Here is a 23,868-nt window from a genome sequence, read left to right on the forward strand (position 1 = left end):
ACGTCACTGCTTTCTCCGTGTGTCCGGCTGCTGACTGATGCACACACCAGGAGCAGACTGTGTTAGCGGCAGAGACGAGGGTTTTGTGATGGTTGTGAACTTCTGATGAGTTTCCACAGCTTCTCAGGACTACATAGCAGCATGTCCGCCTTCTGCGGTCCTCCTCCTGACGCACCGCGGACAAGCTTTTTTCTTCGGACCGCCAGCTGCCTTCGCATAGCGGAGCGCGAAGCTCCCGACGATCGCTGAAGGCGGAAATGCTGCGGCGATCTGAGAAACCATCATATGAATTTGTGTTTCCAGTGGTGTCCAGAACAAAATAAAGACTGATTCCCACATATTTACCAATTTATCTGCAGCTTTGCAATGAATTTGCAATTTGCATTTTATTTATGCTACATAATCGCTTCCATACCAGACTCTGTAGGTCTAATAAGAGGAAAGGAAACAGACTAACACGCATGACATTTTCATCCTATGGATTGGGCTGTACAGTGTAGGAATTCAGTTAAAGAAAGCACATTTTCAGCCAATGCGTTTTCAACATTATTTCTGACTGTCTTTAGTAAATGGGCTGTTTAAAACCCAAACATTTACATAAAAAGGGGTTTTATATATGTATAAACTTTTACTTAGTTAAATGCTATAATAATCAAAGTCATTATTATTATTAATATTATTATTATTATTCAGATTTCTGTTTTTGTTCAAAACTTAGGTAAGTTGTATAGGTCACTTCTATAAACGTGGCTATTTTTGAAAACAGATTAAACATGAAAAATTAAATTACTGGCAGTTTGTTTGTAGTAAATTGTTGACAATAATTTGTTTAAGCTTGAGTAATCTTGACAACACAATATGCTCCTGAAATGTTGCCCCGTTCCTCCTAAAAAAGATGAGGACTGTACATGTGTACACACAAAACACATACAAAGTTAACTCTATTTTTCTGTTATGTATTTTTAGATTTTCCTCTCTGGCACTGATGAAAAGGTTTGGATCTTAACATTTTTTAAAAATGTACCCTTGTCGAGGAAATTAATTTTACTGTCTTTGTTTGTTCTCACATTTAAGGACTTCTACGTTTTTTGGACTTATTCTGGTTAAATGTGTTCATGCTTTATAGACTGGCTTTAATAATACCTGGGTTAAGGTTAAGACTAGCACATCTGTACTGACTTTGGGTTATGCTCACGGTGTCTGTTGCTGTTTCTTATTTTTATTTTCCTGTTGAGTTTTGTCAGGTTATTTTCTTGGTTCTGTTGATCTGCAGCTGGTTCTCCTTCATTGGCATTCTACAACATTTCCTATTCAAGAAGGGCTTTTGGAGCAGTTATTACTAGCAGTATTAACATTTGCAGTACAGAAAAACATTTTATAGTTGTCCTATATTGAAAAACAAATCAGAGGCTGAATAATTTTTTTCTGAAGTCTCTGCCATGACCCATCTGTTTCTCTTATTTTGAAAGGTCAATGGGTCACATTCCAAGGGATTCTATGCTGATTTGAGAATGATCTCCCCTTGAGGTCGTTTAATGCTTTTTTTCACTCAAGTCTGTCTCTGAACAGTTTGTAGCCTCGTACTGTGAAGCTGAGCTAAATAACAATTTAATTTAAAAATGGTCCCTTTTTGCTTCCTTTTTTATTCTAAATTGGGTCCAGGACCTCTTGGTTTTCTTAGACTGGGGTCGCAATTCTACAGCTGTAATCACTGCTTTTCCTCCCCTCCTTCTTCCAGCTGTGCGCGCCTGTGTGTGCGCGTGCGTCAAGACAAATATGTATTACAGGACTGAGTCTTTAGTATTGAAGCTGCAAACACGCCGGTGTGAACGCCCAGAGGGGAAGTGTGCCAGCGTGCGTCACGTTCTGGGTTTGGAGGTTCCACAGATGTCCACCCGAAACCCGCGCAGTTCTGGCCCGCCTGTAGACATGGGTTAAAGGCTGGAGGGGTGGAAGCAGCTCAGAGGAGGCACGGAGAGAGAGGGAGGAGGAGAGGAGGGCCTGTGGGGGGGTTGTTGAAGGCGAGAGGACAGCCATTACCCCGCACCAACGCACCGAACCGCGCTCCAAAAGCCCCACCGCGGCGGATCGGCTTTTGGAGGAGGACTGAGAGGAGAAAGGGGACAAGAAAACTCGGACGCAGGAGCGGAGAACCGTCACATCCATCCATCCATCCATCCACCCGGAGGAGAGGGCGCAGCGGCGGCGGCGTGGCCGGCCTCGCTCGCGCCGTGCTCGGATTCCAGAACCGCTGCTGTCTGCTGAAGGTAAGCGCACACACCATCATGATCATTGGTGGGTTTTCCGGAGCGCTCTCATCTGCTGAGACCATTTTATTCCCTGATCTATCATCACATCTGAAATCATCCACATCCCCACATTTCCAATTGACAACGTGTTGATCACTTTCTCGGATCTATCGACACCGTTTCTGGAAGCTCCGGCTCAGCTGGAGCTTCCAGAAACGGTCCCGTTTGAGCTGCAGGTTACCGGCAGCCACTGAGGCGCAGCGGCTTTTTGGGTCGTCAGAAATCTGCGGAGGTTCTTCCTCAGAGACCTAGCTGCAAATGGAAACCCGTTCTCGCACCTATTGGACAAAAGAGTCCCCCTGCTTCTGCATGCAGCCCGTGCGCGCACTCATGCACACACATTCCCTCCGCGCAATCAAACAGACACACAGGGAGGAATCCGTGAAATTCATGGAGCACCAGCTGCAGTGTGTGCTTCCAAGACCTGCCCTTCTCATTGATCCGACCAGAGAGCCTCATTCATACCCCCCAGGCATAAAGAGAATCCACCACTGCTGGCCTGTAAGATTGTCTGGAAAACCCTCTGTCAGATTATGCAAGGTGCAGCCATAGGGAGAGAACCAGGTCCAGGCAGGACTCCCCTCCTGCTGCTTTGTGCCAGATGGTCTCCGTGCAGCCCATGTCTGACTTTCAGCTTCATCTGAGCCCCAGATAGTCTTCCCACAGCACATAATAATATAGCTTTTTATGGTTATGAACAACACTGGTAAAAACATAGAATCAACACTTTTCATGAAGGAAAAAAGGTCAAATAGGTTATAAAAAACTAGCAAATAATTTGTTTTTCCTGGCACAATTATTCAAGAAAGACCTGTGTGTGTTTTGGTGTTTTTTACAGGTTTGTGCAACGACGGAGGACACGTATTAATACAATTCTGATTAAAATAGCATTTCTGCTTTATTCAGATCGTTGTGAATTTGGAGCAGAAAAAAACAACGTTTGAAAAAGGGCATGTTTGTTATGTAGAAAATATGCTGAGCAGGCCACAAGCTTCTTGCTCCACCCTATTCTGATGCATCCACTTGCAGACGAGTGGATGCATGTGCGTCTTTGTTTTCCTCATCTGAGCTAGCATCTGGATCAAAACTATACAGCTGGATATCTCCAATATTGTTCAACATTTTTGTTGCACCGCTAATGTTAGGTTGGGGTTGTGAGGGACTGTAAACTATCGGGAGAGCGTGTAAACAGAGAGCTCTCAGCAACAGGGAGGTGAAGGAGAAATCATAATTATAAGACCACTGGGAACGTTTTTGAAATAGATCAAACGTTATCTGATTAAAGGTTAGATTATTTGTCTTTTAGTTTTAACTCACTCAGTCTTTTAGGCAAAAAAGTACAAACATGGTCAATTCAGGGCATCAATCTGACAAACCATTAAGACAAGAACCTAGGAGCAGCATTTGGAACTAATTCAACAGGAGATGTCAAAAAGCGGGCTCTACTTTAAGAAAAGCTTAACCTGAATCACCACAAAGATGAACTATTGAAAGTGACAGTTGATGAAAGAGAAGCAGTCAGCAATCATGACTGGACCAGGAGATGATGCTGGAGTTTTAGATTGGAAACATGAAAAAAAAAAAAGCTGTGTATTTGAAAGAGCAGCTGAGATTAGGAGGAATCACTTTACCACTAGAGATACAAGTGGACGTTTAGTGTCTCCATCAGTGCAAAACAGGTCAAAATTATTCTCAAGCCACTTTCAGGGTGCATTTTTGCAGTTAAAACACTTTGACACTTCATTTTTTTTGCTGCATAATTGTATCCAAAACTACGTGAAAAATAGTGATATGTTTGTATATTTTCGGTCACTGTGTTTTGCTTTCATTTCAGTCAAATCTGATTTGCTGTAAAACTTAAATGGTGCTGGTACAAAGGACAAACAGCGTAGTTTAGTCTTATAAAGCATCAAGTAATTTATTTTTACATTTCTACATTATTGGGGGCTTAGATTGAAGTTTAAAATAAAAACGTAAAAGCACAGAATACCAGAAGGCTTATTTAAAGGTTCTGAGGGAGAGATGTATAAAAATTACTACGGTAAATCATTTCCAGTGACTGTTGATTGTATTGGTCTGTACATTTCGTAATGGTTACCAGTTTTTCCAAAAATACCCAAAGTTTGGATCCTTTCAGTTTGCCCTCGTTGAAGCGATGTGTCCCCACAGACCACAGTGTGTGTACTCTTACTCTAAAATAAGCAGCTTTTCTGCTGTGGAGGTTTGTTTTTTAAATGGTTCACAATCTGTGTCTGAATCTAGAGGTGTTTTGCATTTAAATGAGCAGAACGTTAAAAATTGCTCTGCTTTTTTCTCTCTCCCAAAGTTTAGTTTGTAAAAGTGGAGCTCAAGATGTAGTATAGTGTTTTTTTAATCTTAAATTAAAATGAAAACAAAAAGTAGAAAACTTGTTTTCTTTTTGCTGTTCAAAACATATTCAAATGACCTACTTCTTTCCAGTTTGGGCTCTTGTTTGTCATCAACATCCCCTCACACTTGACTTTAGATGAGTAAAAAAGACTATTGGGCAGTCCAGAACGGGCTCCTGCATCTCTATTTGTGTCTGCATGCATGTTAATGTCAGTGTGGGGAAACAGCCTAGTCAGTCTGTGTTACTCATCAGTGCTGGGGGCTGGGATTAGACGGGAAGAATTGCTCATTCATACTTTTTGTGCAGAGTGTGAAAAGCTGACAAGAAGTCCTGGGAAAAAAAATAATTAAAAACTTCCCTTATACTCTTCACTAATGACTCATTTGGATTAATTCAGCTGTTTTGGAGGACTTATACAATAAGTTGGTGTAAAAACTGAATTTTATATTAATAATAAAATGGTTTTTGTGTGTTTTTCTGAGCAGTTTGTGTTGATGTAATTTTTGTTTCTGAGTATGTTTTCTAGCTTCTAGTCGCTAAATATAAAAGGCTATAGTTTGTTGCTTAGGTATTTTCCTGCCCTGGTTTGAGATTTGTTGTTTTATTCTTTTGTTTTTATCAGTCCTATTTTATTTGTTTCTCTTTATTAATGAATCATCTCTTGCCTGCCTTCAGTTTTGGTTTCTTTACTCTGGTTTTTTTTTGCATGTCACACAAAGTAAATTGGAAGCACGTGGTGGATCATGGGTTTATATTTGAGAGTTTTCCGCTCGGGAGGTTTTATGTTTTGGTGTTGGGCAGATGTTTGTCTGGCGAGCATGAATGTCTCACCAGTGCTGGAATTCCGACGGTCTTGGTCTGTCCTCTCCTTTCTGCTGCACCTTCATCTCTGCCATTTCTCTGCTTTACTTTACTTTGTCTCTTGTAGAGACATTAAGTCAAACAGGCACACAAAGCTGTGGGAAAAGTCCCTATCTGTGTAAATTCAGGCTGTGAGTTATAAATCAGTGGAGCATGTTAGCATGGTCGGATTGGACCTCTGCACCCTGTCACAGGAAGAAGCATGAGCCAAAGGCCCCCTCAGGGATAACAAACACATGAAGGATCCAGGACACCCGCTGTCATCAGACGTTTACATGTCAGAATGATAAAAGGTGAATCACCGGCTCCTGACTACACCGTCACATTAAAAAGAAAAATACTACAAAAGCCTGTTATCAGGAAAACGTTGTACTTTTCGACACTTCAGAGCAAAGTGAAAGATGTTCTGGCATAGCGGTCATGTTTGACATCAGTGCCTCATGTCAGCTGTCAAGCACGGTGGTGGAAGGGTCATTAGCCTGTGTTAGGCTGCAAAATTTTCATTTTTTCATTGAATCATGTACTTTTCTACATGACCGAGTGTCTATCAGTAAATGGGAGGTCAAATGTCAAAACCTCCAGCAGCTGAAACTTGACTTTTGTGACACAGAACAGGGCAATGACCTTCATGATCCCGTAGAGCAATGTGATTGCAGGAGCCAGCAGGCAAAGACAATGTCAGATAAATACTGTTGGAAAAAAAAAGTTCTTGCAGTTTTGTATCTGAGTGAAACTTCATTCATGAAGTATAAAAGAGTATTTTTACACTTTTAAGACTAAGTTTGAATGAACCTTTTAACAATCAATTAGAGATGAAAAGGGTGTTTTTAACATGTAGTGATGAGATTTTTCTGATGATCGAGGACACATATAAAGCAAATTAAGCTCAAAATACAATTTCTAAGTATTTCTTAGTTTTAAATGCAGTTGAAAAAAACTTGTAGTTGTGATGTAGAACCTATAACAGCAAACCACAAGCTTCCTGCTCCGCTCCATTCTAATGCATCCACTTGCAGATGACTAGATCCATGTACGTGTTTGTTTTCCTTGTTTGAGCTGGCATCTGGCTTCAAACTGTACAGTTGGATAGCTGTTTGATTTTGGCTAAAAACAGCATAATCATTATTAAAAGACTACTGGTAACGCTTTAGCCACATATGAAAAGATGATCAAGGTGGGTCTTTCTGAAGAAAATAACATGAAAATGCTGTTTTGCTGTTTTAACATTTCCCAGTGGCATTTTTCTCATGACATAGAAAAGACATAAAAGTTTACATCCCAATTTTAAATTCATTTTAAATTAAATAAAAGCTAAAATATTTTAAAAGGATATGAGTCACATAAATGCAACAAATGTTTAAATTTAGCAGTTTAGCTCTGAATCTACAAGAATCCTCCCTGAAATAGATGATGCTCTAGAATGTTTTTTACCTCAGCATTCATGTTTCCATTCTGAACACTGGCTTTTAAACTGAATCCTGTGGAAACGCTTCCTTAGCACCAAAAATGGAGTTTAAACAACTTTTTTTTTTAAACAACTTGTGTTGTGTAGTTTTGGATTTGTGGAATTTTGGATTTGGAGCAAAATGTTCAGCTTTTTTTCTTTATTCCTTTGGGAATCTGTTTTAATCTTTAAAAAACTTTATTTTAATAAAACTTTGGATACTTTTTTGGTCATGTATTTGTTATAGTAATCCACCTTTTGCTCAGATGTATTATTTTGATGTTTAAGGAGTTTGTTCCTAAAACATCCCAGAGTGTGCTCAAACACTAGTTTGAATCAATGAATATATAAAAAATGCCTTGTGGAAGTCAGACTCTGCAGGAAGTGACCTCGTACTTGCCTCCTCCGTCTCTCTGCTCCCAAACTCCTCTTTCCTACCACGTTGCTGTAATGACACAGTGCAGCTTTGAAGCTCTGCCTCTATTTATAAAGCTGCTCATTGGAGGGACATTGACTCACTGACTGTCAGCAAGGAAACAGACTCACACACAGCTCCACACCAGAGAAACGTAGGGGATTCTGGGAAGACTTTAACCTCTAACTTGAAGCGTTTCCGTGGAGACGGTGGGAGTCAGGAAGTTAGGCTTTGCCAGTGGTTTAACCAGGGGGCCAGCAGCAGTAGCAGGAATTTTGGCAGCAGCGGTGCAGATGGAAATCCCAGCTGCTGATGAAACAGTGTTCTCTCCCTGAGATAACATCTCAGACCCATCCACAGTTTAGTCTGCTGCAGAAAAGATGGATTTATTGGGAGGAAGTTGTGGCAGGAGTTAGTGAATCCTGGTGTTTAAGAGTTTACTGGTGATTGTTATACTGGGTCACTGATCAGTGTTCACTCAAACGAGTTAATAGAGAAGAAAATCTGTTTTATTACCCTTTAAAGATCTACTCCAATGAAAATGGCATTTCAGGTGTTTTTAACATTTTCTTGTGGCATTTTTCCCATGATGGAGGACGTATAGAAAGAAAATTAAGCATCAAATTGGATTATTGAGGATTTCTTTATTCTAACAGATGAAAATGGAAACAATAGATCAAAAGATGATCTGAGTGGGACTTTAAAGCTTAGAACACAAACCTCTTTATTAGAAAAAAAGCATTTGTAAATAAAATATATCTAAATCTTGGATCCGAAGTAGAATTGCGTAAGTGAAATAAACCATTTGCACTCTGTATATCTGTATACAGAAGCTAAAGCAGTCCGGTATATCTGGCCGGATGCCTATAGGTCTGAACTACAGACAGCTTCAGCAATATGCTGAACTTTTTAAATGTATAGTGTTTTTTTTTTTTTTTAAATATGCCTTTACCAATTTTTTCCTCGGATTTCTATCGTTGCATGAAGCCCCATGTCGTCCAGGGATTATTAAGGATGGAAATTCTGTTTAAGTCCTGTTCCTGCTGTGTAGAGTGCAGATAGAAACCTCTCCGGAATAAGTCAGGAGGGCAGCATTTGTTGCATTTGTGTGACTCTGACAAACACTTTGTGTTTGTGTGACCTGACCAGGTCTTTGTGTGACCTGCAGAAGGGACCACTCTCTGTTTGGAGAATTCTGACTGGAGCTTTGCTTGCAGCTTCTCAGAAAAAGAGGAGTTGCATGGGAGTTGCATCACACAATCAAATGTAGTTGATTCATGTTACATGGTTCTATGCAACATGAACCAGTGATAAAGTGAATCATTGTCATGTACCCAGGAATTTACATGATGACCCATGATGTAAAAATTGGCACTTGCTTTAACTTGTGACATTTGTGAGATGTCAGGTAGTTTTAAAAAAAGAAAAGTCACCTTTTTTGTTCCAGTCTGAGTGACTGTTACTGCTTTGACTTTCCTCCAGATCAGACACAAATACAGATTACAGATTTCCCAGGAGAATCTGAGTTTCTGATCAGCCTGGATCCTCTTTACCTGAACTCATTTTAGGAGCTCAGGTTCATAAAAGAACAGCAGATTTTCTCTTCTTCAGATCTTCAGACTGATTGACCATATTGTTCACAAAAACTACATCTGTACTCTGTAAGTTAATTCAACCATTTATTCCACCAAACAGAACGTCTTAATGTTGCAGATCAAAAAACAGAGTGTCTGTGTTAGTTTCAGAATAAAGGCATGTCTTATCTCTTTAAGGCTTCAGTAACTTTTCTCCTGCTCAGTCAAGTTACAAGTATTGATCGCTGAGGTTAGAAGCATTGTTTAAAAGATGCTCTGATAGGCAGATGGGATTTTCAGGTCCCCTGAGTCTATCCAACTGCTCTCCTGTGCTTTTATTCTTCACTCTGTTGAAGCCTGCTTCTCATTTCAGAGACAGGTCAGAGCGTTGAGATGGATGGATGAGGGACAACAGAAAAATAGAGAGAATGGAGAGTGGAAATGGTTCTCCTTTCTTTTAAATTGACTGAGTTAAAAATAAACACTTTCAAACCTCATTTTTATTTTTCTGCTGAGAAGTTCTCTGTTGTGCATCGTTCCATCACAGATCCGGGGTGGTAAATGACGTCTTTTGGTTTAGTTGCTCCTCCTCCACCATCTGCTTCTGAATTTTCTTACTCCTGTCTATGTTTAACCCAGTTCTCTTCTTCCTTACTGCTGCTTTATTACACAAAAGTTTTGCATCATTTATAACCAAAAATGAATTATACAATGTCTCTGCTTTGTTTTATTCGCCTCTGACCTCCTTTCCCCTCATGCTTCTCTGCAGCCTTACAACTAGATGGAGTCCTCAGATGACGATACACTGAGCGAGCGCTCCTGTGTCAGCGAGCCGTCCTTCCGCAGTGAGCGTTCAGGGGGTTCCCTGTCCCCATGCACATCAGGACTGGTGGGGCCACCAGGAGACACTTTGCCATGGAACCTATCCAAACATGAGAGGAGGAAGAGGAAGAGTCAGGACTCGGTGCTGGACCCGGCTGAGAGGGCAGTGGTTCGTGTTGCAGGTGAGGACAAGAATCTCACTTCAGTTTGGAGATGTGGAACGACTGTTATCATTTTGAGCAGCTGGTCCTCCATGTTTGTGTCCAAGGAGCTCAGGAAAAATGATGCGGAAAATTACTTTTACTGACAAATCAGAGGAGAGAAGTCATTTGAAATCTATAGATCCCAGTTGAATACTGGATTTTGTTGAGAACTCCTCTTATTTTTTCAAAGTGGCTTGCTGGACTTTTTCTGATGGGTTTTGAAGGAAGCTAAAGGTTTCCTAAAATTATGAATCTAGAGGATTTAGCTCATTCATTCATTATGGACCCATGGATACCAACACTAAGCACAGTAATTGTCTGATAATCAGATGAATAAAGGACAAAAATCGATGTTTTCAGTCGAAGAATTGAAGATGAGCTTTCAGTGTCTATTTTTAAAACTTTGAGAAGCGACGTATCCTAATAGATGTCATGCTGAAAACCTTTTTTTTGCCTATTCTTACTTTCTTTTACTATTCTTTTACTTCTTGGCTCACTCTCATTCACATGCTGACCTTTTCATACGAATGAAAAAGCTAATTTTCTGCCAGAAAAATGCCATAGTAATGCTTTTTTTCACACCAAACCTATTCACTCTGCTTGGGACTCCAAGATGTGAACAGGCTGTAATTAGGACTATTTGAGGTTCCAGTAGTTTGTCAGAGGCAAAGCAGAACGAGAGGTTTACATTTAGGGTTTTAATTGTGGGGAATTGTCAGCCCAACACCTCATTTTGTCTTCATGTCTCGATCCTGTGGAGCAGCAGAAAGTCCAGCTACTGTTTCACAGAGCTAATACCAAGTCAGAAAACCTCCCTCCTCCCATATTGTCTGTTTTAGCTCTTTCTCTTCTGTTTACGAAAGCTGCAGATGATGGCAGAAAATGTAGGTTACTCAGATATCTGGAGAAGGCGGAGCTTCCCTGCTCCAGGCAATGACAGCATGGATTCTGCTTTTCCTGCATCTCTGGATGAACAAGGATTGCTCATTTGGTGATTGGTGAAAATGACTTTTAAAAGCTGTGAAGCAGTTGCAGCTTTTATTGCATAGAAATGCACAAGAATGAATTCTTCATGAGGTTTCGGCTCGTTAGTTGAGAACCAGCCATCAGACTTCCAGCATACAGTACTCCTACTTTGACTGAGGCTCAGTTGCTGCAAATACATTTATTTGAAATGTTAAATTTTGATTTGTTAGAAATTTTGGCTTTGGTCAAACCCTAATTTGATGGTCAGACAACTGATAAATATCAATATTAAGGGCAATTTAGGTATTTCTTAAGACAAAAGTTAAAAACCTACTGTGATGAAAGTCCTGTTTCTGTTTTTCACATGTTCGTTTATCTGATGATGAAGGACATATGTAAAGAAAATTAAGCTCAAAATTGCATTTTTGAGTATTGTTTATTCAAACTATATTAATCAGGAGCAGACAAAAATGTTGACTGAAAAAGAGCCTGTTGTGACCGAGAAAATACACTGGGCAAGATACAAGCTCCCTGCTCCACTTAAACAGGGAGCTCTCAGCAATGGGGCGGGTAAGGGGGCGGGGTTGTTCTACGCCAATAGATCTGCCCACAACTCAGACAAGACAAATTTCTAATGGACTACTGCCGCTCTGCAGAAACTATGTCCTACAAAACGACACAGGTTTTTTGGATAGTGGCAAAAAATAATCAGAATTTAAAAAAGGACTGGGAACGCTTTTACAATACATCAAAAGATGATCAGAGTGGGTCTTTAAAAACAGAGGTGGAGACATGCAAGCAGGTCAGGACAGGATCAGACTGAGTCAAGAGACATTATTGAAGTACTGATTAAATGTTTCTTTTTCTAAATATATCCTTTGGGTTTTGCATCATAGTTTTTATTTTCCTGTCATATTTAGCTTCAGATTCCACTTTGAACAGATCATATGTCATGAATGTGTGTTTTGTTGGTGTTAGCATTTTTCAATATTTATCTCACCCTTTGACCCCAAAAAAAGAGAGGTCCCCAACTTTAATTATGTCTTTAAAACAGTTTCTTTGAGCCAAACATATAATCCTAATTAAAATAAAATAAAATAAAAATGTTATTAGTTTTTCTTAAAAAGTCTTCTCTTCATTTGACTTTGAAAGTATAAATACGGATTGGACAATATTAAAGTGAAGGATCCGTTTTCAAAAGACCTTCATTAAATTGAAATTGAAATGCTAATGCTACATTAGTTTTATTGTTTTGATTGATCGATGTTTGTAGTGTGTCAAATGAGTTTTTCACTGTTCTGAGCTTTTTTGAGAGCTAACTATGGAGTTCTTTCTAAGTGAGGAAAGGACTCTAGTTTAATGCTGAAAGAGTGGTTCTGCATGAAGCAGACCACCAAAGCATTATCTGCTCTTTTGCTGTAGCTGGGACTGATGCAGCATGTCGATGACTGACAATTCCTAACAGTTTCATGCTATGAGTGCATTTGGCATAACATTTCTGCTGAGTAACTGTACAAACCACTTTGTTGTTCCTCTCTTCCTGAGGGGAATCATCCAAACATTTACTGTAAATAGATCAGAAGACAAACTAAGCAGAGTGGCTGCAAATAAAGTTCACTTTTCATTGTTGTTCATGCTGAGCTAATGCATAGTTATACTTCTGCTGAGGTGTAGCCGGTCTATGATGAAAGCCACAGAAGAACTGGCATCCTGATGAGAAGTTTATGTCTTCAGTTTGAGCAGATTCTGTTCAGCATCCACTGCAGTGGAAACTGGCAGCTCTGCTGTAGTCCAACAGGTCTGAGTGTGGGCAGGAAGCAGACAGGCAGCCCTGAAAGGGTAAAAGGAAAAACCCCAGAGCTAAGCTAAAACATTTGAGTTCCTAACAAGATTGATTGAAAGAAACTGTTTCTGGCAGCAGCTTTTGGGCTTATTCAGCTCATCAGATCTGTTTGTGTGCGGCTTGTTGGGGTTTGACAGCAGCAGGGGCTGAGCTGATATAAACTAGCCAACACAGATGACCTCAGTCTGCTGTGAGAAACCAGGTCCCCACCCTTTTTTTAAACATTTGGGACAGTGGCTGCTTGTAGAAGGGTCAACGAACTGGTACAAAGCATTAAAACCGCTGCTCAAACAGAGGATTGTCGTTGGTTTTAACTTGCCAATGAGAGCCAAGATGTTTCAGAAATATTGGCTGTCAACTTTTTTAACTTTATTTAAAAAGATAAAATTAGGAAAAGTTCATAAAAAAAGTATAATACAAATTTTTTCTTGCAATCTGTCAAAACAAACCCTTAATATGGACCACTTGAGCTTGGATAAATATTAAATATTTGCAGAGTTTTAGGGAGGTTCCTTGCTTGGGTGTTTCCTAACACCTAAGTTGTCATCACTGTGAATTATTGAGCCAATGACTTAAAGATATGGATGCTTAATTGTGGTGACATGATCTCCTGGTTTCTGGCACCAATTTTTAGCGTTTGTTATTTTCTATCTTTCCTGTCATTGCCTTCTTTGCCTGTACTTCACAGAATCCCAACTTTTCCTAAAATGTATCAGAGCTAAGAATTCGATGCTCACTTGTAAATTCAAAGATTTATGCACAATTTTATGGTCAATTGAAGTCAAAATTGGTTCCTTTAATAAAGAAAACTTCAAATCTCTTACTTTGTTTTTATTAAATTTCCTTTTGTTTCTTATGCAGTTAAATGTTTCCAAACGTAAATGTGACCATTCAATAATGTGAGTTAGTTTTTGCTGCGGATGCTCCTAACCCTTTGGGGATTGGAGTTCCATGTGAGATCAGTGCAATCATCTCTACATGAACACATCTTTTTGGTTAATCTCATGTTTTCTGCCACATCCTGTGTCTCGCAGCCATGCTCAGTACTCACTTAGACACAAAGGCTATTGGATTTTATACATGACAAACAAAGTGTTTGCACTGACCCCAATTTCCATTCCGGCAGTGGCTGGAATGTGGCCAATGAATACATACTACTTGTACCAACAGGCGTCTGAGTCTGCGGTCACATTAAAATGTGCTGGATGAGTGAAGTCAGGAAGACGCGTTGAGAGCTGTCTTTTCAGCCTGAAACGTTTTTCTGTGTGAAGAGACAGAATGAAGTGAAGCAATGAACCAGATCAGCTGTGTGAACGGGAGAGTTGTGTGGAAGATACTGAGACAGGCTGCTGTTCTGACCAGACTCCTCTATAGGCACTGCTGCACTCGGATGCTGAGATGGAATATTAATGATGCCAACCAGCAGCTGTTGTTTTTTACCTTGTATTTTTTAACTCCAGAATGGATTCCAGGCTCTTATATTTAAAGAATAAAGTTAATTGTTGGGGAAAAAAGGGGATCTGTGCAGGAGACCAGCAGTTGTCATTCAAAAAAACCTCTTAGGCTACATTATGTAGGTGTTTAAATTCAGCTCAATTAAAAAAAACTTGATTAATCTTCAATTCTAAGTTTCTAACATTCTTTAGAGAGTCACTGTAGGTGGGGACAGTTGTCCTGCAGCAATCAGTTTTGGAGCAGGAGGAACAGGACAGAAAGACGAAGTTCTCATTTATCCAAAATACTTTTCATCTTCTGAAGCCGTCTTTGTTGAACAATCCACTTTAGAGACTTCAGCACCCACAACAATTCCTCCAATCTTTGGCCTTTTAACCAAATCAGAGTTTAACAATTTAGACTTAACGCTTTAATCTTCAAACAATCCAAAAATACCCAGGCACATGACTCCACAGCAGCATACTAATACTTCTGCAGACACACAGAGTCTTTGTTGGCATCAGCTGGTTATTTATAACATGTGACCTCTATAATATTATTTACCTCTCATGACCACACAGCTATAAAGACTATTATTTCTATAGTGTCAAATATATTCATGTGGAACAGGAGTTAGGAGTCCTCTGGAAACATTTTAATGCACTTTTTTGCATATTTAGGTCTTTATATTTAACATATGTTCTGTGTCTGGTGAACTAAATGTATAAATTGGTATTATTTCCACATGTAGTGCAGAAAAGTGTGTTATATGTAAAAGTGAAATAAAAAGGATGACGAGCAGACCACAGCATAGCCTAGAGCTGTGCCATTTTTGTTTGGTGAACATTTTTTATTTATGACAAAATGTAAATGTAGTCATGCCTTTCGATTTGGAAATTATACAAGTTAAAAAAAATATGTTTTATAATTATAAAATTTAGCCTTTTATATTTACAGATAGTGAATATCAGTTATCAAAAACTAATAGCTATGTGCAATGAAATGATTTTTCTACATTTTTTGTCTTTAAATCTTTCTTTATGTTTCCTTTAAAACAATTTTATGTTCCTTTATTAAGGTGTGTTAATTGGCTGTATTATGTCATTTTCAGTTTAACCCTTTCAGAACATTTTAAAAACACACTTTTGAAAATATTGATTGATTGATTATCCACCCAAGGCTATAAGCAAGACAAACATATATATATATATATATATATATATATATATATATATATATATATATATATATATATATATATATATATATATATATATATATATATATATATATATATATATATATATATATATATATATATATATATATATATATATATATTTACTACACATGTTATAGTGTGGTGTAGAACTGCCTTGTTACCCAAAAACATTTAATTCTTTATTTTTTAAATTTGCTCATTGATAAAAGTTAGACAGTACTGGGCTGTGGGTAGCGTCCTGCCAGCCCTGGGGAGAAATCTAGCAGGTCTATATTATATAATTAAAAGTTAAAACAAAAATAACACTTCATCTGTAGACAATCTTTATTTGGATAAACAATACAATCAATTAACATATTTTGACTAATAAATACAGATAGAAATTTTTCAAACTGTGAACTTGCAGCTGTAAACAAAGACAATACCATAACAATGTTTACCAATTTGTAAAAATACATTTTATTCTTTTCTTTTTATTTATTTGAACATTTCTCCTATACCAAACTAGATGCTTACATATTTGTATGTATTTATGCCTTGCAAAGTTTTGTCTTTCTTAACTGTGTTAACAGATAATACTGATCTTTCATAGTGAAAACAGTGGCCAGCACTGTAAATAGCAATTAAAAGTTGTATTATATTATAATGCTTTAGTTATGAAAATCTCTCCATCTTGTTAGTGATATAATGAGGCTCTTAATGTTATCCGGAAAGCAGTAAAAACAACATCTCACATTCAGTCCACAAATATGGCACTAAATGACGTAAAAATATAAAACTATATTCTATGTAAAAATGCACACAAACAGGATTGATACTTGTTTATGTGATGTTTATCTATTTATTTTGTGATTCTCTGCCTTTGAAAGACAAGTGATGATTTTTTTCTGAAGTGCACACAGACAGAAGAGAAAATGAGTGTGAAGCTGCAGCAAAGAAAAGTCACAAATGAAAAAAGAGGACCCCAAACCTCTGTGCCTGCATGGAACCGAGGTGTCCGCTGTCCCGCCTGCTGCTCTTCCATGTTCACTTCTGTGCAGGCAGCTGAAAAGACACCTCAGCCCAGGGCTAAAGCTGTTTCTGTGTCACCATGGTGATGATGTCTCCTCTGTTTCCATGGTTATGAAAGGCGAGGAGAAACAATGGCAACAAGGGGGAGAGAGGCTGAATATAAAAGGACGGGGAATGGGGGGGGGGGCTCAAATAGTGAAAGCGAGTGTTCGAATGTTAATTTGGAGCAGAAGAAAAAAAGGGAGTTTGTACATTAAAGAAAGAGTGAGAGAAGAGTGAAAGATCGAGTCAGTGGAGAAAGTAATGAGGAAAAGCAAGAAATGAAGCTGGACTGGGGGGGGGTTGGGGGTCAAAGACGAGGTCAAGTAAATGGATGACTTGGAGGGACATGAGAGAGGGCATGAAGCAGAAGGAGAAAGGGGTGTTGAACTAAAAAAAAGATTAGATAAAACGAATGGGAGGAAACACGACAAACAGATCAAATCAGCTAAAAAATAAATATTAACAACATTTTAACAAATGAATTTCCTTTGCTTGTATTTCATGGAGAATATGTTACTGTTTGACAGCAGGGATTTGCTGCACTTTTTCTCATTTTTTGTTTGTTGGTCAGTTTTTATCTGTAACATGTTATATTTGGGGCTGCACGGTGCCACAGTGGTTAGTGCTCTTGCCACACAGCAAGAAGGCCCCGGCTCAAGTCCTTGAAGGTGGACCTGAAGCAGAACACCAACTTCATAGGTAAATTGGTTACTCTAAACTGTCCCTAGGTGTGAATGTGAGTGTGTATGGGTGTGTGATTGTGGTCCTGCAGCAGACTGGCGACCTGTCCATGGTGTCCGCTGCCTTCGCCCGCGAGTGGCCGGGATAGGCTCCAGCAGCCCCATTACCCCGTGTTTGTCTGATGAGTGGAGGACTGGATGTCTTCTTGGCTCTCAGAGTGCATTCATTGTGCAGCTGGAAATGTTTGTCTTAGTTTTCATCAGCTTCTCTTAAGCATATTTTCCTTGAGTATGTTTGTCATTATCACACATAAATAATGACCTTTTACTAAACTTTTTCCAGCTGTTTGTGTATTTTTGTGTCTGATGTTACCAGGCAAATGCTTCTTTCATTGTGAGGAGTTTGCACTACCAAGAAAATGTTTGTGTGTGTATGAATGTGTGTATTTAGAGCAGTATTGGTCGTACAAAAACAAATGAGTTTAAGAAAATGAAAAAAATTAAATAACCATATGAGATTCTCAATATGAGGCAATAAAAGGCTTTAACCAAAGTAAACACATTCCTCTTTGGCAAATTGAACTTCTTATCTCTGCAGTGTGAAATCCTCCAGTTTGTTTTTGATGGACGATTGAGGACAAACAAGGAGAAAAAAGAGTAACTGCACTCTTCTTCTGTCTGTGCTGAAAAGCAGGACATAGCATGAGCATTACAACAGCAGCAAACTGTGGAAAACCGAAAACAAAAAACCCCAAAACAATCAAATAGAGGACTTTGTGCTACTCTTTAATTTGGACAGAAACGGAAAAATCCTTTTTTCAGATTAAATTTGAGACTTTGGAATGTTTCATTCAATTTTTATAAAAATTGGATATGCTATTTTCATAAATGTGCAGGCAAAGCACTGAGCACTGATGGTAAAATCTTGTTTTCCTTCGGTAAAGAAGGAAAACGACAGGCATTGAATGCCACACATTACAGCAACTGCAAACAGCTGTGCTTGCAAAGCAGCAACAATTATTGCTTGTTTTTTAAGATTATATAATATCTTTACATCTGCCCTCATTGACAGTGTGCAGATATTATTGTACGGATGTAATTTAACCAAAGGAAGGTTCTGCTGGCTCAGTTGCTTTGGGATACAAAAGCTTGTAAAGTTTCTTCTTAAACTAAAATAACTTCCTTTTTTTAATTATAAAACTTTTTTTTTTTTTTAATTAAAGAAGACTTAAAGAAAAACTTGTGGACAGAACGTCCAACCTGATTTTGAAGGTTTCTGCATTCTGAGCCATTTATGCATCATTTATTTGGACTTCGATCCAGTATTGACGTCCTCCTTGTCCTTGACTCTTGACATTCGCCTTGGCTTCCATCTCTGGTGGACCAGGAATGCTGTGCATGTCTGCTGAAAGCAGCAGTCACTATAGATATCTATAGGAGATTAAATCTCATAATCTCTAAATTCAATCTGTAAGGCTGCTTTATCGGCCTCGACCTATGCAAGGTCACTTGCTGAGATTATCCGCTGCTTTTCTATGTTTTTCAGCAAACACATGAACTCTGCTGGGGTCAAACAATGCTTCAGTCTTTTCTTCAGTTAATTGAACAAAAGGTTTGTTTTTTTCACTTCGACCCCCCTACACTATAAAGGCTCTTATGTGGCTGTACGTTCTTTGGGATCCACTCACAATATTTTATGTGTGAAGTTTTGACACTGCTCCCTTTAATGGAGATGAGTTTAGCCATCAGGTGGCAGTATGCTTCATAATTTCTTCAGTGACACAATGTTAGACTCCAAACTGAAGGCTGCCTGAAACTGATGTTTGATTACAGAAGATGACGTTTGTTCTTTATGATATGATTAAATATAATTTTAGATAAATATGTGAAAAACATTGTTTAAATTAGGAGGCTATTGGTAGGTTGCGTAAAGAGGTAAAATAGCTCTCATTGTTAGAATGAATGCTAAAATTGAACATATAGACTATCAATGTTAAGTACAATCTAGCTATATTTGATAGTTTAAGTCCCACTGCATCAGAGTGGAGCGGAGCAGGGAGCTTGTGGCCTACCGTTGTAGCTTCTATATCACAAATACAATATTTTTCTAACTGCATTTTTCATCTGCTCCCGACTTTCAATGGCTAGAGTAAAGAAATACTCAAAAATGCAGTTTTATGCTTAAATTTCTTTATGTATGTCCTCCATCATTATAAAAATGCTACAAGAACAAAAAAAACATCAAAAACATTTAAAAGTCAAATCTTACTTAATTTTGTTTAATATTTAATCATCATTTGGATCACATAAAAACATTATTGAAGCTGTGTAACACTGAAGTTACTTTACAAGTGAGAGTACTGATGAGTTTGACAATTTATGTAGTGAAAAAAACTAGCATGGGTTTGAAGGGCTGCTGTCACTGCGCGCTGTTGTCCACGCGAGGGCGCTGCAGCTCCATTTATGTCCTCCCCGGCAGCTCTGAAAGCTAGCCTCTGAGCAGCTCCTCCAGCAGCGGCTGGAAATTCCTGCGGCACTGCATTCCCGTGTGGACGGCAGAGAGGGATGGCGGACAGCTTCTGCTGGAGGAACCGAGAAACCTGAGCAGCAGCGGGGAGGGACAGTGCCGCGACACACGCGCGCTCGCTCGCGCGCGTTCTGTGACAGGAGAGAAACCGCAGCGCTCTGGAGAGAAGCGGCCATTACGGCCGGGAAGCATGCTGGGAGCTCGGGCGACCCGCTGCAGTTCCTCTTGACGCCTTCACCGCCCTGGATAGGACGCTGGAGTCTGGATACGATTGGAGAGCTCGCCCGTTTGGGGACGGAACACTCTGCCCCCCCCTCCCGCTCAGACGCAGATACGTGTGCAGGATAAACTCCCCCCCTTTATCTCGGAAGGCAGCAGTCGCCGGGTGGAAGTCGGCATCTCGGGACGGACGCCGCGCGCCGTGTGGTCCTACACGCGCACAACTACGTCGATTATGGATAGATAACATTTATATACCCCCCCACCTCATTTTTGGACTATTAGCAACCTTTTTTGACGTTTCTCTTGACCCTTCTGGATTATCTAACTCTCCTCCTGAAGGGAGCAGCCGTGCGCCAATGCATCAGAACCTCTAGTCCCTCTGGGAGCGCTCCGGATCCGAAAAGAAGCCGCAGGAGCGGCGGCGGAGCGGCCCGCCTCCACACCCCGCAGGCCGAGCCACCATGGCGGGATTTATGCCGGGTCTGCTGCCGACCAACCACTCCCAGGAGAAGGAGTTCGCGCGGGCGTACGAAGATGTGCTGGAGAGATACAAAGGTAAGCGCAGGTTCCTGCCCCACAGAAAGTTCAGCTGATCCTCCAGATGATCACTCCCCTCTGGGGACGCGGGAGGAGGGTTGTCAAGAGATGAAAACTCACATGTGAAGCGGTGACATCCAGAGGGTTCCTCCACAAAACACTGGACTTCACTATGTTTTATCTTCTAAAATAACAAGGGAGGCCCAGGTGAAGGCCCTGAGGTTCTCCTACCTGAGGATCACCCTGTCCTGGGGATCTGCTCTGGTCAGGTGGACGGTGAGGATGAGGAGGAGAGCTGAAGAAGACCTGTTTTTGACAGAGTGAGGGGTGTAGAGGAGCTGGGTCACATCTGTGAAGCTGGCTGATGCAAAAGAAGGCGGTTTTAATTATTGATGACTAAAATTCAACACATTTCTTTAGGCTTTGTGTGTTTTCTTTTTAAATCCATGAGAGAAAAATGATGTTTGACATTTTCCCCACATTTTAGTTGGAGATTTTTGTTCTTTTTTCAGATTTGATGGCCTTTAAATGAACAACACACTCAAAATTGGGAATACATTTATTATTCTCTATAATTGTGATTTAATTTAGATTTTTTGCAAATAGAGGCTTTTAATTTGACATACCAGCTCAGTGGTCAGTTCATGAGTTCAAATCCATTGTCATACCAAAGACTCTAAAAATGGGAGCCAGCATTAAGCATTGGGGTGTTCAACCACCAAATGGCTCCAGAGTGTGGCTGATAAAATGAAAACGTGTTATGATTTTGACTAAAAATGTCGTCATCATAACTTTAAGACCAATGTGAACGCTTTTAAAATAGTTCAAAAGATGATTGGAGTGGGACTTAAATTATAGAAACTTAAATGTGCATTTTAAAGGCTGTTTAGCTGCTAAACCAAGAACACATCTTCTCTTGCTTTGGACACATTGATTCATTTTCCACATGAAGCTGCAGTCCATCTCTGCACGTTAAAGACCCTGCTGTCCATCACCTCCTCACTTAACTCCGGACACATCGACTTTCCTTTGATAAATAAATAAAGACGGCTTTGGAAGTGCCGTTTCCCCACAAGAGAGACGTGATTAAGGAATGGAAATGCTCATGTATAGCTCTGCATTGGCCTCACGGGGCCCTGCTGCAAAAATATTGATGCACGAACCACATGCAGGGAAGTTCTGCAGAAATTCTCAGCCAGCAGCAGAATCCAGATCCTGGGTTGAAAAATGACAACTATATTCTTTGATATGCCTCCCCCAATTATGAAATGAGATTCCAGATAAATCCGAGTCATAAAGTATTTGAAATGAAAGTTTTGGAATAAGAATGATCACTTAGTAGAATCTTCACTATGTAAATTTTAGAAACATTAAGTAGTTTGTCAAACTGCTTTAATAACATTGAATTCTGATGGTTAAAGGGGAATAAGTTGTTTTTACAGGTAAAGGTAGATTTTTAAATTAGTTGTAAATTGAAAACAGAATCTAAGTTGGTGTGTTAATAATCTTTTGTTCTGATATGTGGAGCACGTTCCCATCAAGGTGGACATCAATTCATATTGGTTCTAATTCCTGATTTTATCCTTTAAAAAAAGGGGGAGAATTCCTCGTGTGTCAGTCTGACCTCAAGCGTTCAGCGTAGAACAGTTGAATCTAGATCTACTGTGAGCGTAGATGAAAGAAAAAGAAATCACCTGCTGTCTTAAACGTTCCTGTCCTGTCTCTGGATCGGCTGGTTGTCAGAGAAACCTGAAACTGGAGGTGGACATTTGATACACCTTAAATCATGAGATGGATTGGGTGTGTGTGTGTGTGTGTGTGTTAGTTTCAGGCTTTTTCTAGCATTTGTAATTGCTGTGTGACAATAGCAAGATATTTTAGCTCTACTGATCAGGTGTTTTGTGGAAAACCCCCATAAGGTGTCCGAGGAAATAGGAATACTTAGGTTCTGATCAGAAATATTTCCACACCTCTAATCCAAGAAGCTGCAGTGATATGTCCTTTGTGATCAATATTTAGTGAAGCTGAAGAACAGCTGCTGTTTTAGGAACAGTTTAAGATTCAAAGTTTGATAAAAGAACGGACATGGAAACATGTTTGGAGACAAATATGACACAGGAAACTTCCAGGAAACAGAACAATCGGACAGTTTGAAACATCAGGAACCTCAGAGTCACTAATCATCTTATTGCCAAACACCAGACACCATGTTGGTATTTTAGACACAAACATACCTTTTATTTTTAATGTGCTGCATCTGCTGCAGCCATAGATCAAAACTCAAGCCCTAAGCACCCAGATCAAGCAGAGGTATTCAGTTTCTTATTGTTTATAAAACCAGAAATGTTCACGTTTTGGTTTGCAGTTTAGTTTATGCAGGAAGTAGCCTTGTTCTGCACAGACACACTGTGAACGTGCAGAGGAATCCCCCTGATGGGGCTGGTCTCTCTTTTTTAAACTTATGCACCCTTTTCATCTCTGCCTGAGAAAAAAAAACCCTCTTCTGGGCTCATGGACCCTTTTAGGCCCTGAAATGACCTGATTAGAGATGTGAAACATGCTCTCTGTTACCCAGGGACCGGTCTTTAATGAAGGGGAACTTTATTGAAAAAGAAAAGGACGATTTAATGAGAGTGCGGAGAGAGAGAGAGATTAGCAAAGATGTAGTCTTAGGTGCGATGATTTTTGGAGAAGAGGAGAAATGGAGCGAAGGGAGAAGCAGACAGGAGAACCATCAGCTGAGTTAGATCATTACTGCAGGCTTTTTTCATGCTGGCCTATTTTTTCCCTTTTCAAACTCCAGGTTTTAGTGGAGATCGTAGCCTGCAGCCTCTTGGTCACAGTCGACTTTCTGCACAAATGTTGAATATTTCCCCGCATTTTCTCCAAGTCTTTCTCAGTTTCCCTTCTAGTCCAAAGTCGCAGCCTTGGTCTCAGTTATTGTTCCTCCGTTTCCTCTCATTCTCCCTTACACCCGAGTTATTTCTGTCTGTCTGTACTCCTTTCCTCCTCCCCTTCCTGCTCTACCAAACTACTTCCTGTTTAGTCAGATCTCCAGCGGGTCCTGCTGACCACGCCGGCAGGAAAAGCAAGCGCTGGCAGAACAGCGGCAGGCATGAGCAGGCGCTGGCCGAGCCAGAATGCCCGCACAGCTGATTGTGGAATAACGGAGACTAGGGAGACTAGGCGGGGATTTAAAGGAAATCTAATACGTCTGTGGGGCTTTGAAGAGGCCTGCTGGGACAGAGGGATTGTTACTGATGCCTTGAGAAATATGTGGTCAGCCAGGATGTTCAAACCAACACAGACAAGGGGAAAATGATTTGTTTCTGTTCACTTTTAAGTCCCACTCCGATCACCTTTTGAGCTATTTTCAAATCGTTCC

General features: G+C 39.9%; 1 protein-coding gene across 12 annotated transcripts in view; it reads left to right on the top strand.

The window, feature by feature from the left end:
* Window positions 1-1,970: 1,970 nt before the first annotated feature.
* macf1a (microtubule actin crosslinking factor 1a) overlaps window positions 1,971-23,868 on the top strand; it is a 192,963-nt gene continuing 171,065 nt past the window's right edge. For 10 of the 12 annotated variants that reach the window (XM_078954826.1, XM_078954828.1, XM_078954839.1 and 7 more), the window contains exons 1-2: window positions 1,971-2,267; window positions 9,744-9,978. In XM_078954826.1, coding sequence (XP_078810952.1) covers window positions 9,756-9,978 — 223 coding nt within the window. In that variant the 5' untranslated portion in view covers window positions 1,971-2,267; window positions 9,744-9,755. Of the gene's footprint in view, window positions 2,268-9,743; window positions 9,979-19,836; window positions 20,502-23,868 lie in introns of those variants that run through there. The other 2 variants (XM_078954829.1, XM_078954832.1) reach the window with 2 other exon arrangements.

This window comes from Oryzias latipes, chromosome 11 (assembly GCF_053564925.1).
Source record: "Oryzias latipes strain Hd-rR chromosome 11, Olatipes_Hd-rR_3.1".
Classification (NCBI taxonomy): Eukaryota; Metazoa; Chordata; class Actinopteri; order Beloniformes; family Adrianichthyidae; genus Oryzias; species Oryzias latipes.